Source organism: Strigops habroptila, chromosome 8, assembly GCF_004027225.2.
Source record: "Strigops habroptila isolate Jane chromosome 8, bStrHab1.2.pri, whole genome shotgun sequence".
In the NCBI taxonomy this organism is placed as follows: Eukaryota; Metazoa; Chordata; class Aves; order Psittaciformes; family Psittacidae; genus Strigops; species Strigops habroptila.
In genome coordinates, this window is record NC_044284.2 from 59,328,887 (window position 1) to 59,342,057 (window position 13,171).

The 13,171-nt window shown below is 36.3% G+C and overlaps 1 protein-coding gene across 1 annotated transcript in view; it reads left to right on the forward strand.

Moving 5' to 3' along the window:
* HOOK1 (hook microtubule tethering protein 1) overlaps positions 1–12,373 on the forward strand; it is a 27,545-nt gene extending 15,172 nt beyond the window's left edge. The window contains exons 9-22 of the mRNA XM_030494476.1: positions 335–501; positions 1,078–1,218; positions 2,577–2,778; positions 3,397–3,507; positions 3,748–3,835; positions 3,920–3,980; positions 4,572–4,712; positions 5,610–5,697; positions 6,159–6,193; positions 6,790–6,872; positions 7,257–7,357; positions 7,708–7,809; positions 8,896–8,964; positions 9,772–12,373. Of these exons, the coding sequence (XP_030350336.1) occupies positions 335–501; positions 1,078–1,218; positions 2,577–2,778; positions 3,397–3,507; positions 3,748–3,835; positions 3,920–3,980; positions 4,572–4,712; positions 5,610–5,697; positions 6,159–6,193; positions 6,790–6,872; positions 7,257–7,357; positions 7,708–7,809; positions 8,896–8,964; positions 9,772–9,930 (1,548 nt within the window). The 3' untranslated portion in view covers positions 9,931–12,373. The remainder of the gene's footprint in view (positions 1–334; positions 502–1,077; positions 1,219–2,576; positions 2,779–3,396; positions 3,508–3,747; positions 3,836–3,919; positions 3,981–4,571; positions 4,713–5,609; positions 5,698–6,158; positions 6,194–6,789; positions 6,873–7,256; positions 7,358–7,707; positions 7,810–8,895; positions 8,965–9,771) is intronic.
* The last annotated feature ends 798 nt before the right edge of the window (positions 12,374–13,171 follow it).

Consider the following 13,171-nt stretch of genomic DNA (forward strand, 5'->3'; position numbering starts at 1 on the left):
TTTATATTTTATAATTACTTTTTGTATGGCGTCCATGGTATCCTTTTTAATGAAAGTACCAGTTTCTCTCCATGTCACGTTGTCTGCCTTTACCGTGGTTTGTTACAAAAATTATGTCATCTTATTATTTTTAGAGGGACTTTTTCTTTAGTGCTTCATAACTGTCATATACTAAAGCATCTGTATGCTCAAGTATGCTGTGTGAATTACATTCTAAAATCTCTAAATGCTCAAACCTTTTTCATAAACTAATTTGGTGATGTAGTGCTGTCTTGCTTTAGCTCTTTCCAGTTGGACGGGTCTTACAGTGGTGATGCTGTTTTATCTGCACTAGGTGGCTGCCCTCCAGGATGAAAAAAACAGCTTGATGTCAGAAAATGAGATTATGAATGACAGGCTAGAGCAATTAGATGACTCTCTTGATGATCCAAATACTGTGGTTGCAAAAAAGTATTTTCATGCACAGTTGCAGCTGGAACAACTGCAAGAAGAAAACTTCAGGTATGAAATAATTTGTCTTAAAAATCTCTCACTTGAGATGTTAAATGTATCCTGAGAATTTCTGGTACACTTTCAGGATTTTCCATCTCCGTTTCTTTTGTGATAAAAGCTTTCTGTATAAATGTATATAAACATATTTTAAAGACAGTCCTTACTTTTAAAAAGAAACCTTTTCTTGTTGTAGAAAATACTACTGTGTAATTACCGTAGCCATTTTACACGTCAAAAATAGGTGTTGGAGGGCAGAAAATGAGTGCCAAAGTGATTTGTGCGTAAATAAAACCAACCCTAAACCCCTCAAACCTACCATATCTGTTTAATGTGCTGATTTCTTCTACGTATTAGTCTTTCTCCGTGTGATCTGTAGGGGGGGATCACTTTTCATGCGATCCTTTGATACTGATACGGTAAATTTGCAGTGTACAATCCATTATGATTTAAAAGGTGGACAGTAAAATGTTCCATACTTAGATCAATAGGTTTCTTTTGTCTTAGTTATTTTTAGTAGTTCTAGCACTAAATGAAAAATGTGTAGTAATGATGAGTTCTTAACAGAGTTCTTTTTTGATCTCATAGGCTTGAAGCTGCAAAAGATGATTATCGTGTCCATTGTGAAGACCTAGAAAAACAGTTGATTGAACTGCAGCATAGAAACAATGAACTGACCTCCTTGGCAGAAGAATCTAGAGCCTTGAAAGATGAAAATGATATTCTTAGGTATGTAATAGAGAGAGCTCCACACACACATTAGGAGGATTTAATGACTGAATTCAAGGCTTTGTGTTTAGACTTTTTTCTGAGGCGTTAGTTCTGCAGGTCTTATCTGAATGAGATATAAATGTTGGAAAAAGGCCCTTTGACAAAGCGGAGGTGGAGTGGAGGCTTTCAGGTGTAGCCTCCATTGTTTGCATAAGGAAAGCAACTTGGAATTTTCCTGTGAAGCAGGATAAATGAGTACAGAAATTATTCTTCTTGTGGGATGGAAGGCTGAAGTTCTGCAAGAAGTGAGAGATTTTGAGGGGAGTGTGTGTGCATTTCTATTAAGGGGACATTTTTGTTGGCAAGAGGCTGCCTTTTCTGATGTCGGAAAGCATATATGCAGCTAGAGTTTTGACATAACTTCTGGTGTCAGCATTCTAGGTTAGATTTAAGTTAGCAACAGGATTAACAAAATGAAGATGAAATACACAGTAACCTGGATGAGAATTCAACATTCCAGCTTGTGCAAACCAAATTAAATACCACACCACCCAAGAAATATCGAAAGCAAATCATATTGCAAAAGCAGGTCTGCTATTCATAAAATAGTTCTGATATCCATAAAACAGTATGAATAAAACATGGAAAGAAAAGTGGTTTCAGGTGTTGAAGTTATGGTGGTTCTTAAATAACATCTGAAACAAATCTTAACTATAAGGTTTTTTCCATAATTTTCTTGTACTAGCTTCTAGTGATGTGATATGAAAGGATTAAACACATACTAAAATTGATTTGTGTATTTACGATCCAAATATTTTCTTAACACAGATTTTTGTTAATGATCAGCTGGTAATTCTTAGCCATATCTAGTGATCATATTCATAGTGCAGTTACATTCTAATTATGTATAACCCCACAATGAGAGCATCATCTGTGTGTGTTTTCCTTACTAGGGACCAGTACTTTGAGATGACTGTCTAGCACAGGCTGTTGTGGTGCATTTACATTGCACCCCACAGAATTCCCTGGAGATATTTGACATACTAACCCTTGCATGTACTTCTGGCATACAACTGTTAGTCTTACTCCCACATAAACCTTGTGGTGATCTCAATGTTTATAAGCAATCTTTGCATAATGCAAGTTTGCATCAATTATGCATTTAAAAATAAAGCAGTAAGATTTAACTCTGCTGCTAAGTGTGTTTTATAGCATCATAGAATCAGTTATGTTGGAAAAGACCTCTAAGATCATCAAGTGCAACCTTTGCTCCAGGACATCTCTCTTTTTGAAAATAGCTCGAATGTGCACAACAGCAGAATTTGACTTTTTTGGAGAAACATACTCTTTCTTCTAATTCCTGTTTCTACTTTAAGGGCTACTGCAGACAAGGCAAGTAAGCTGGAATCAACTGTTGAGGTGTACCGTAAAAAGCTGCAGGATCTGAATGACTTCCGCAGACAAGTCAAATCTCTGCAGGAAACCAACATGATGTACATGCACAATACAGTCAGTCTGGAGGATGAACTGAAGAAAGCCAATGCAGCACGTGCCCAACTAGAAACCTACAAAAAACAGGTAAGGCTGCATCTATATTGAAGATGTTGATTTTTTCCTCAGATAGTTCTTACCTAAATAAAGTTATTTTAATTAAGTTTCAGTGGAAAAAATGAACAACTTGATTTAACAGTCCATGGGCTTAAACTGTATTGTCCCTTTTAAATTTGTGGAAACTTTCATGTTCTGCCATGCACTTGCTGTTTATCCCTGTTTATTAAACTAGCAAGCTTAACTGCAGTTGCCCTCTCAACTGATTGGTTGTCTGTGGGTTGCAGGCTTTTCTTCTTTCCTTTAACCGAGGTAGTTTGTGTGTCTGGGAGGTCACTTGTATGTAATATTCTTAACTTTCTTCATGGAAATCTATTTTAAACTGTAGAATTTTAATTTTGATTTCACTTATTTCAGTAGTAATAGAAATGCGGGGATTAACTATTTAAAAACCAAATAAACCAACAAAACCAAAAAGCCCCAAACACACAGCCCCCAACCCGTGTCTGCCCCTCTGAGCTGGGAGAACCATGTATTTTATATGGCTGAACTGGACGGGAGTGAAGGTTTTAACATAGCTTTTAAAGGTAGCATCTTGCAACATTCATCTGCTGAATATATACATATATATATACTTCTAATAAAAAGGTCCAGGAGCTTCATAACAAACTGTCTGAAGAATCAAAAAGAGCTGATAAGTTCGCGTTTGAAATGAAACGACTTGAAGAAAAACATGAAGCTTTAATCAAAGAGAAAGAGGTAAGTCTCTCTTGCATGAGAGTTTATTTGAACACCTAATAAATCTCTGAAATGCTCTGCTTGAGGAAAACTTTCCCATAAGTTGCGCTGCCATAAAAATGAAGTTTAGCACCTTGTGTGTGTGTATACACATAAAACATGTCTTAAAATATGTGTGTGTCAGTACTATTCCAGATTAATGTTATTTGGTCTCAAAGTGTTGCACTATGACTTAATCCCACCTCCAATATATCTTCTTAGAGATTGATAGTACAATGTGATGCATTAAAAGAGACAAATGAAGAGCTCCGGTACTCACAGATGCAGCAGGATCACCTGAGTCAAACAGGTATTGCTTATTCTAAACAGGCTTTTTTATGTATATTTGTGATTTCTTTAGGTTTGTTAAATTAAACTTCCCATGCCATTTCAGGTGGATCTCATGTTAAAAGCCCTGAGAATCTTGCTGCTGAAATTCTGCCAGTGGAATATAGGTAAGACAAAAAGGTTGAGGTTGGGATTTGCATGGGTTAAGCATAATATTCCTTCCATGAAAGTTCAATATTTTCAGCAACATGACTTGTATCCCACTATGCTTTCCCTCTATGACGCTTCTCTGGACCCCCAGGTAGCTGTTAGTAATTATTTTCCCATACTATAATTACATTCTTTCTTAAAAGCATATGAGATTTCTGTATATGAAGTCTGGCTTGAAACATCCTCTCTAAGGAGCAAAAGAATTCTTATTTAGTGTGCCAGTGGCAAAGTAAATAATATGCAGCAACTAAGACAGACCATGAAAAAGCTACCTAATACTGCTTTTAAAGTCTGTCAGAGTGAAATGTAAAGGTACAGTAAAATCTGGGTTTGGAGTGACTTAATTTAAAACTTTGCTTGTATCTTTTAAAAAAACTATTGTGATATTTGAAAATTGTAAGTTACCTTTTAATAAACAATTGTATGGTTACCCCAACTATTTCCTCAAACAGAACTTGTTTTGCTCACTTTAAGGTTGGAAGGTTGGGAAACGAGCAAGAATGTTCTTAATTAACAGTATTTTTTTTTCTTGTTGTTTTTGGATTCAGAGAAATGTTTATTCGGCTGCAGCATGAAAATAAGATGCTCCTGTTAAAACAGGAGGGATCAGAAAATGAACGTATTACAGAGCTCCAGGAACAGCTGGAGCAAAAGCATCGGACAGTGAACGAATTAGAAACTGAGAAAAGGTGATGAGTGAAACAGCATCTTAAAATACATCTTAAACTGGAAGAAGGCAGATTTAGATCAGGTGTTGAGGGAAAATCCTTTGCTGTGAGAGTGGTGAGGTGCTGGCACAGGGTGCCCAGAGAAGCTGTGGCTGCCCCATCCCTGGCAGTGTTCAAGGCCAGGTTGGACACAGGGGCTTGGAGCAACCTGCTCTAGTGGAAGGTGTCCCTGCCCGTGGTAGGGGATTGGAACTGGATGAGCTTTAAGGTCCCTTCATACCAAAACGCATCTGTGATTCTATGAAAATGTATCAAAAATTGATTTCTGGACTTTCAGAGTGGCACTGGGGCTCACATCTGTAGCAAAGCACTTTGCAGGAAGCCAGTTACCCTTTTTCTTTCACCAGTGTAACATAATGAAGGGTTCAGAAGCAAGCAAGAAAGCTTTTAATAGCTTTTAATGTGGTGGTGTAGAACGTGGTAGATCTATGTGTATGTACTCTGAAGAGCGTGTTGCTTATTGGATGCTCTTAGCTCTGAATGGTTCTTGGTAGACCAAGAACGGATGTAAACTCTATTTCTAGAACTTCAAACTAATCATGTTGTAACACTGGGTTATGGTCTGAATTTCTCTATCAGTTAATGTTGAAAGCAGTTTACTAGGCTATGAGAATTTTAGGTAGTTAAGTTTTGAGAAAACTTAAAGGGATTCTGGGTCTTTCATTGTGAAATGTTTATAAAGCTACCATGTGTTTCTTTCAGCAGAAGTTCAAGTCAAACTAAAAGCATTTGAAGTCAGTTTTTGTGGCTTAAGTTCTGCTGGGTAGACTCTGAAAAATTACCATCCAGACATGAAACAAACATCTGTTTGTTGTGATCTATTTAGAATGGGTAATGACTACCTTTTCTTCCTAACAGGCTAAATGAAGAGCGTATTGGGGGGTTACAGCAGCAGATTGAAGATCTGCAAAAGACTTTACAGGAGCAGGGATCCAAGAGTGAAGGAGTAAGTGAATGTTCTGGCTTGACCTTGAAGACATCTTGCCAGTTTTATTTAAAATGCTTCAGTGTAACACCAAGTATGAGAATTCACAAGACCCCCACACCAACTGCATTTCAATTGAAAAGCTCATGTTTTAGGTGATTCCTTCCCCAGACCTACTTTAAGGGACTGTAGCTCTTCTACCTTCTTTTTACTTTTACAAATATCTAGTTGTGTCCTTAAATGGTGGTATAGTGAGAAGGATAGTTTTAAAGAAAAAAGATGCTGGAATTGGTATCTGTGCAATGCAAAAAGTATGAGTGCAGTTACAGAAATGCAAGTGAAAAATGCAGTTTTCTGAGGATTTATTTGGTTTTACTTATTTAGGTGTGCAAAGTGTTCTTGGCTGATTTGTAAGACCCTTTTAGCATTGCATAGTATGAAATACTGAAATATAACTGGATTTTAACTCTTTCCTTTTATAGTCTAGCAACCTGAAGCAGAAGTTGGCAGCACACATGTAAGTAAGGCACACGCATCTGCTGTAGCTTATTTATACTAAGTAATTTAACTGTTGTAGCGCAGAAACTACCTAAGTCTTTGTAGGGATGTCTTGTTTTTCTAAGCCAGTAATGTGAGAATCATGCATGTAGTGAGTTAAGTATTAACATTCTAGTTTTGTCTACTCTGATCATGATAATCTTGTACTACTAGTATCCACTTAACTGTCTCTTCATCACCAAGAGTGTTTTAACTGCTCTGATTCTACAACAGACTGCTAAAACCATCATCTTACCGGGCTCAAAATGTATGTAGTTCTTCTGAAATCCTTCCATCCTTTCAGCAGATGTAGTTCCTGCTAAGGAACTACAGGGGTTTTTCTTCATTTTCTTCTTTGTTTCTAGTTTTAGGTAAATGATACTCAAATTCAGAAGTCACAACTTTTTATGGTTCTTCAAAAATACATACTACTATTTCTATTTAAACTGAAAAGAATTCCTGGAGTTTAAAATAGCTGTTTAGACACTTTCACCATCAAGTTTTGGCTTTCAGCTCTTAAAACTGTGCATGGAATTATTTGTGAGTTTAATCCTTAGCCCAGCCTTTCATTTGAAGGGAAAAGCTGAATGAAGTTCATGATGAGTTACAAAAGAAAGAGGCTGATCTTGCAGAACTCCAGCCTGATGTTAGTCAGAACCGTAAGTTGTTTTGTGTGGCTTTGGGGTGTTTCTTACAAGACTATGTTAAGTTTCTTCTGAAATGATTCCAGTAGTCACTGGGCTCTGGGATACTTGTCTGGCTAAAGCTTTCTGCTACAGCATAGCTTTAAACCTGAAATTGGGATGGGGAGAGGTTCATGGGGCTTAGTTTTGTTGAACAATATTCTGCAAAGCAGGAATCCAGGGTCAGGTAAGACCTTATGGTCTGAAATAAAAACCCCTATAGACTGAAACAAACTCAGGAAATCATGAAGTAGCTAGAAAGTTTATTTGGGGGTATTTAAATCAAGAGAACACAGAAGCCTTGAAAGTACCATGTCTGATTTTATTTTGTATGTCTGTGTTGATAATTTCTGTCAATAGCCCAGAAGATTGGAGAGCTGGAAGCAGCTTTGCGAAAAAAAGATGAAGATATGAAAGCAATGGAAGAGAGATATAAAATGTACCTTGAGAAAGCAAGAAATGTGAGTGGTGTGTTTCTGAACATACGCATTCTTCCCTCATAAATTGTTATACAGGTTCATTTGAGTCCTCTGCCCTCCAATTCCCAATTAAAATTAGTAGCTACACATTGCGTTTTTAATCTAATTACTCAACTGCAGTCAGTTAAGTGTATGAGAGAATGGAGTTTAGACTAAGTATGAGATGCATTAATGATTATTCCTTTGTACCCTTTGGTATCTTTTTGTTGTACAGTTTAACAGCCTAGTTTTCATCATAATTACCTGGCTAATGTTTCTACTATGAACGAATGAGATGCAGAGCTTCTGAGAATCAAACCTGAGTTGTAATGCTTCTGTTTTGCCTTGTGCAGGTGATAAAAACTTTAGACCCCAAGCTAAATCCAGCATCAGCAGAAATTATGTCACTCAAAAAACAGATAATGGAGAAAGACAAAAAAATTGAAGCACTGGAGGTAAAAGTTTACATACTTAATAATAACTTCCGACACGTTCTGCTGTCTCTGATATTAGACACTCAAGTTACTGTTTCCTAATGATCCAATACCCTTCCATGCTGCATTTAGTTAGAAACTGCACAGACCATCAAACCTAGAGATTTTTAGTTTGGCTTAATCAAATTTGTATCTTAGTATAAGCCTGTCACAGCAGTTTACTTTTCAACAGTGTTTTTCAGTGTACAACTGAAACACTAATTTGGATTCTTTCTAAATCCTCTGTAAGTGATATACTTCCTAAGACTAACAGTTTTGCTGTGTTTATGGTAACTTGTACAGAGCTGCAGAGTCTGACATTTTTCAGTAGTAATATAACTTAGTTTGTGTGAGGGACTAGCTACTTAAGCAGTGACTTGTTTAATTTACTAGACCCCTAGTATCAGTGGTTTCATATACTGGAGTTCTTGAAACTATATAGCAGAGTAAAACCTGTTAATTCAGTAAAACCTGCCTGGCTGAAATCCTAATTGGTGATAATAGTCCAGGTACCAAGAAAAATTGCATTCAGTTTTACAGCAAAATTGATGGGGCTGGTTAGAATAGTTACCTGAGCAAATACAAAATTCCTCAGCACGAGTTAGTAGGCTGAAAGGTCTGACTTTATAAATGCTGTGGCCACAAGAGCTCTTCTATATGTATGTACTAGGCAAGTATACTATGTAATAACTATTCAGCGACATAAAAATACTCAGCCACTAGAGGTATGTTCTCGTCTTTGACTTTTAGGTCAAAAAAATAATAAATTATATATAATTTTCTGATACCCCTTAGATTTTCTTGTATTCCCACATACACGCACCTTCAAAATATGTTTCTATGTTGAACTGCAACTTGTGTGAAGTTTAGCCTCCTCTTGAAGTAGTCTGTAACTTCTCTCATAGTCATTTGTGGAAGTATCTTTATTTACACTTCTAAACTTTCTAATTATTTTGCGTTTTTAAGCATTTCTGCTACCTGTGTGTTTCACTCAATGAACTGCAATAAGTTTATACAGATGATTTTTGTGTTTTGATTGAGATTGTCTTCTCTATTGTCTCCTTGCAGGCTGAATACAAACTTGCTAAGTTACGTGATTATGAGGAGAAGCTAATTGTAACTGCATGGTATAACAAGGTGGGTCAAAAGTTTGTTTGCTGGCATCTCCAAAATCAGAAAACCACATTTTGCTAAATGTGACAGCTAAATCTTACATCACATCTAGTATTTTTTCCTTTTAGGAATATTTTAACAATCAACTATTTTGTAAAATGTTATATTTTCTGCTTGTCTTCTGTGCTTTGGAACAGAAGACCTAAAATTTGGCATAGGCCATGACTTCCTTGTTAGTGATGTACTACTTGCTGCTACAAGCTTCCATCTGGATTTAGCAGACAAAATTCCTCAATGTTCAATAGCATTTGTTGTTGAAGTAGCATTGGCTGTTGAAGTTTCTGGGCTTGAGACAAAGGGAGGCAGTGGTTCAAAAGGTTTCCAGACTCCTGCTTTAGATGTTCACTGTTTTTAGCACAGTATTTGTGAAATAAAGCTAGAGCCATCTTCTCATCCTGCAGCAGTGTTGTAAAGGTTGTTAGGATGTTTGATGTTAGATTGCTGTGGAAAGGAATGGAGAAAGTTGTTTATCTTCACGTGAAGAGTTTCATGTTTAAAAAGTTTCATGATGAAAGACTGGAATGAGAAATTAAAATAGGAAAGCAAAATTAAATGGCTTAATAAAGGAACAACTTTACAATAAGCTAAAATGAACACATTCCATATGCATGTGAGTGAATCTTATTTTCTTCAGCCTTGGTTCATACCTTTTATGGCAGCAAAAGGGTAGATAAGAAATACAGTAGGAGAAATTGTGTGTATCCTAAGCAAGCATGAGCTCTGTGTATGAAAAATGGCCAATAAATAATAAGTTGTTTAACTTATTTGCAGAGCATAACTCTTCAGAAGCTGGGCATGGAAGCAAGACTGGTTGGCAGTAGTGGTGCCTGCAGAGATGGTCCCGGACGCTCATTTCTAGCTCAACAACGTCATGTCACCAATACCAGAAGGAATATCACTGTTAAAGTACAAGGTGCAACATCTGATTAAACCACAAGGACCATGAGGAAAACTTATGCGAAAGTGTCCTTAAATGTTTTATAGCTTCCACTCTAACTACTTGATGAAAGAAGAGGTTAGAATGGTGGGCAGCTGCGAATTCAACATCAGAACCTATCAAAAAGTCTGAGTCGATCAGTGGTGTGTCTAGAAGGTAGCAAATAGTTTTCCAAGTAGTAGATTTAATAGCTGCAGTATGTATTTACAAGCACAACTTCAAAGATTTATATTTGCTTTCAGAATATATTGTAAATATAAAATTTGGCACTATATATTTAAACCTTTATTTAACGGGTTTGGGCTAGAAGGTTCACTTTTTGTAAGATGTTATGCAAAAACGTACATCAGGAAACTGGCAATATCGGGCATTTTTGCTGGGGTCTTCTAAAAATGAAAGATTGGTACCAGGTTTTAAAAAAAATGCTTTTTTTTAGAATACAAAGTACAATTTTGAAAGCAAGGAGAATACTTGCATTTATAGAAAAGGAAAGAAAAACAACGTGAAGTACCAGTTAACTTGTTACTTAGCAGAAGACAGGATTTGTTTTGTCATCTCAAGTGAGAAGCAGAATTACTCAGTTTACTTAAAGATTTAAGTTCGTGCATATATACATTAGGGAAAACCTGTCTTTAAGATGTTGAATTCCCTAAAGCCAAATAAGCTGTCTTTTCCTGTGTAAGAAAAAAAGCTATTTATAAGAATTCAAAAGTCTGGGCTATGTTTTAAAAGTCTGGCATGTTGGTACACTGCATTTATTTGCAGAAGGGGGGTTAGGTGGGAAGGAACCCATTTATTTCCAGCTATTTATGCAACCCTGTGCATAGAAATCAATTTTCCTCATTTTTCAAATGTAGTTTCACTTCAGTTATTCTGAACTGACTGTTAGGCAGATGAATGAAAGATAGCTTTGCTAGTTGCTGGCAGCAAAGCTTGTTTGTTGGCAGGGAGGAAAGTGCATAAACTATAATAGTTTTGCAGGATCTAGATCAAAGAAAATGAAATGGGGATTGATATTTGGCATTTGTGTGTGGGAAGTTGCTATCTTTCACAAAATTTGTGTCACTTTATTTACCAAATATCTTATTTGTGTTAGGAACTGTATTTTTAGGAAACTTGCTGATGTCCATTCTTCTTTGCAAACTATCTAGAACAAATTCATTATACACATAGTTAAATAAAATAAAATTACAACAGCCCTTAAAATAAAGTGAATACACTTAAAGTAAGTATTTGAGGGTGCTGTACCAGTCTGTGATCTAAATGTAAAAGCCATATGTGTCAATGAAAGCATATGTCTGTCTTCATTAAGGCCATCTTTGATTCAGCTTTGCAGGGTTTAAGTTTTGAATTGTGAAATTTGAGTAGTTTTCCCTTTTGCATGCCCCTCAGTATGGCTTGTTGTTTGATTTCTTCCTTCCCCAGCATCTTAAATTATTTATTGGGCATTGCATACAATGCAATGCAAAGAGAAGAGGGAAGTATTCATTTTTAATGCTGAGTTAGCATTGCTTCTTAGTTGTGATAGTTTTACAGTGCTATATATTTAGGCATTCAACAGACTTCCTCTTTCAAACCTTCTGTCTACACAAGGCATTGTTTAAAAGCCAGTCTCATGCTAAATGTGGTATGAGCAGAGAATATGGCAGACAAACTGTCATTGAAGGGTTTTGTCTGTCAGATTGTGTTCTTCAGGACTTTATGCTTCTTTGGACTACCTCTTGGGTTTTGAGGTCTTTTATTGCTGCACTGATGTTGTTTTTATTTTTAAGGTACAATTGCTTGTTTAATCTGCCAGTGGTGTGGGAGATGGTGGTGAGCAGTGAAACTTAGGAGACTAAGTCTTAGCAAGATGCTTATATTTCTAAAGCCTGGTACTTTGGTGTGTTCTAGTGAAATGTGAAACTGTCACTGATGGTGTTGAGTGGGTCTCAACCCTTGTTCTTTACAGCATGGAAACTTTCATGGACATCTTTCAAATACTCATCTAGTTAGTAGGCTTGATGCGTTGTTTGTTCTCACGGTAGTAGAGCTGTGTCAGTAGTCATATTGGGTGCTGAATAGTGAAAAACTTGGAGCAGATGTCTTTGTAGACTTCTCAAAACTGCAGACCCTGGGACCAAAAATGACCAAGAACCTCCCTATCATTTAATTGCAAGTTTGTCTTCTGACTAGCAATGGAACTAAAGACAGGGATCAGCCTTTTTCAGGGAAAGGTTGTCCCCAGTAGTCTTGTTGGAGTTGCCAAAAATAAACCAAGTTTTCAGGTATTAGATGAAATGTTACTTATTTGGGACTTTTCCAAACTGTTAGAAGTTAAGCCTGTGAATACAACTTAAGTGTTTCTTTGGGATTGAGCACCTGTTTAAGAGTGACTGGTTTGTAACTGGTTAAACTTGGGTTGCATCCTAGGAATGAGGAACCAATCCGTAGAAATAAATATTTGATTATAAGCCATGGTGTTGTATTCACCTCAGCTCATCTGGCTGTGCAGAAAGGATCATTAGAATAAGTACTATTTTAGTATTAACTTCATTCATGTCACACAAAGGTACTAATAGTGTTGCTGTGTTACAGCTGAGTTGTATGCAACATGGAGCAGCAGCACAACATCAATACAAAATTCTTTGCAGTGGGAGGCAGGACAAAGTAAGAGGTTACTTGTCTCTCTGCAAGATGAATTCATATCATGCCTAGACAGCACAGTTAGGAACAGATTACAATTATGAGATGAAATCATTGACTATTGCTGAAGTTAATCAGCTTTATTAGTAACTTTAGCCAGTTTCCAGTAAAAAGGGTAATATAAATCCAAAGAAACCAAAATATGTTCTGATTGACATATCATTTGTGAATATTTTTTTATGTAAGATTAATTACTATGGAAGAGAAGCATTTTCTAGCAATAATACAAATTTTGGACTAGTAGGTTCTTTTATTCAAGGCGGATCAGGCAGCAGTTTTGAGAAGATTCTTTTGCAACAACTGTATTATAGTAGATTAAGAAACAGTCACTAAGTTTTCACCTGATTTTTTTTTCATTAAAAAATATATATATGGGAATTCTATTTTCTACAATATACACTTACTTGGAAATAAGTAATATAAGCAATACTGATGTTCTATTTAGGTGGCCATAAATAGTTTAGGAATTAGAAAATGAAAACGATTGTTCAAGAGTTGGTAATGTGTACTAAGATAATTTTCTTAACTTTTATGCTTTTTCCCCTTCTC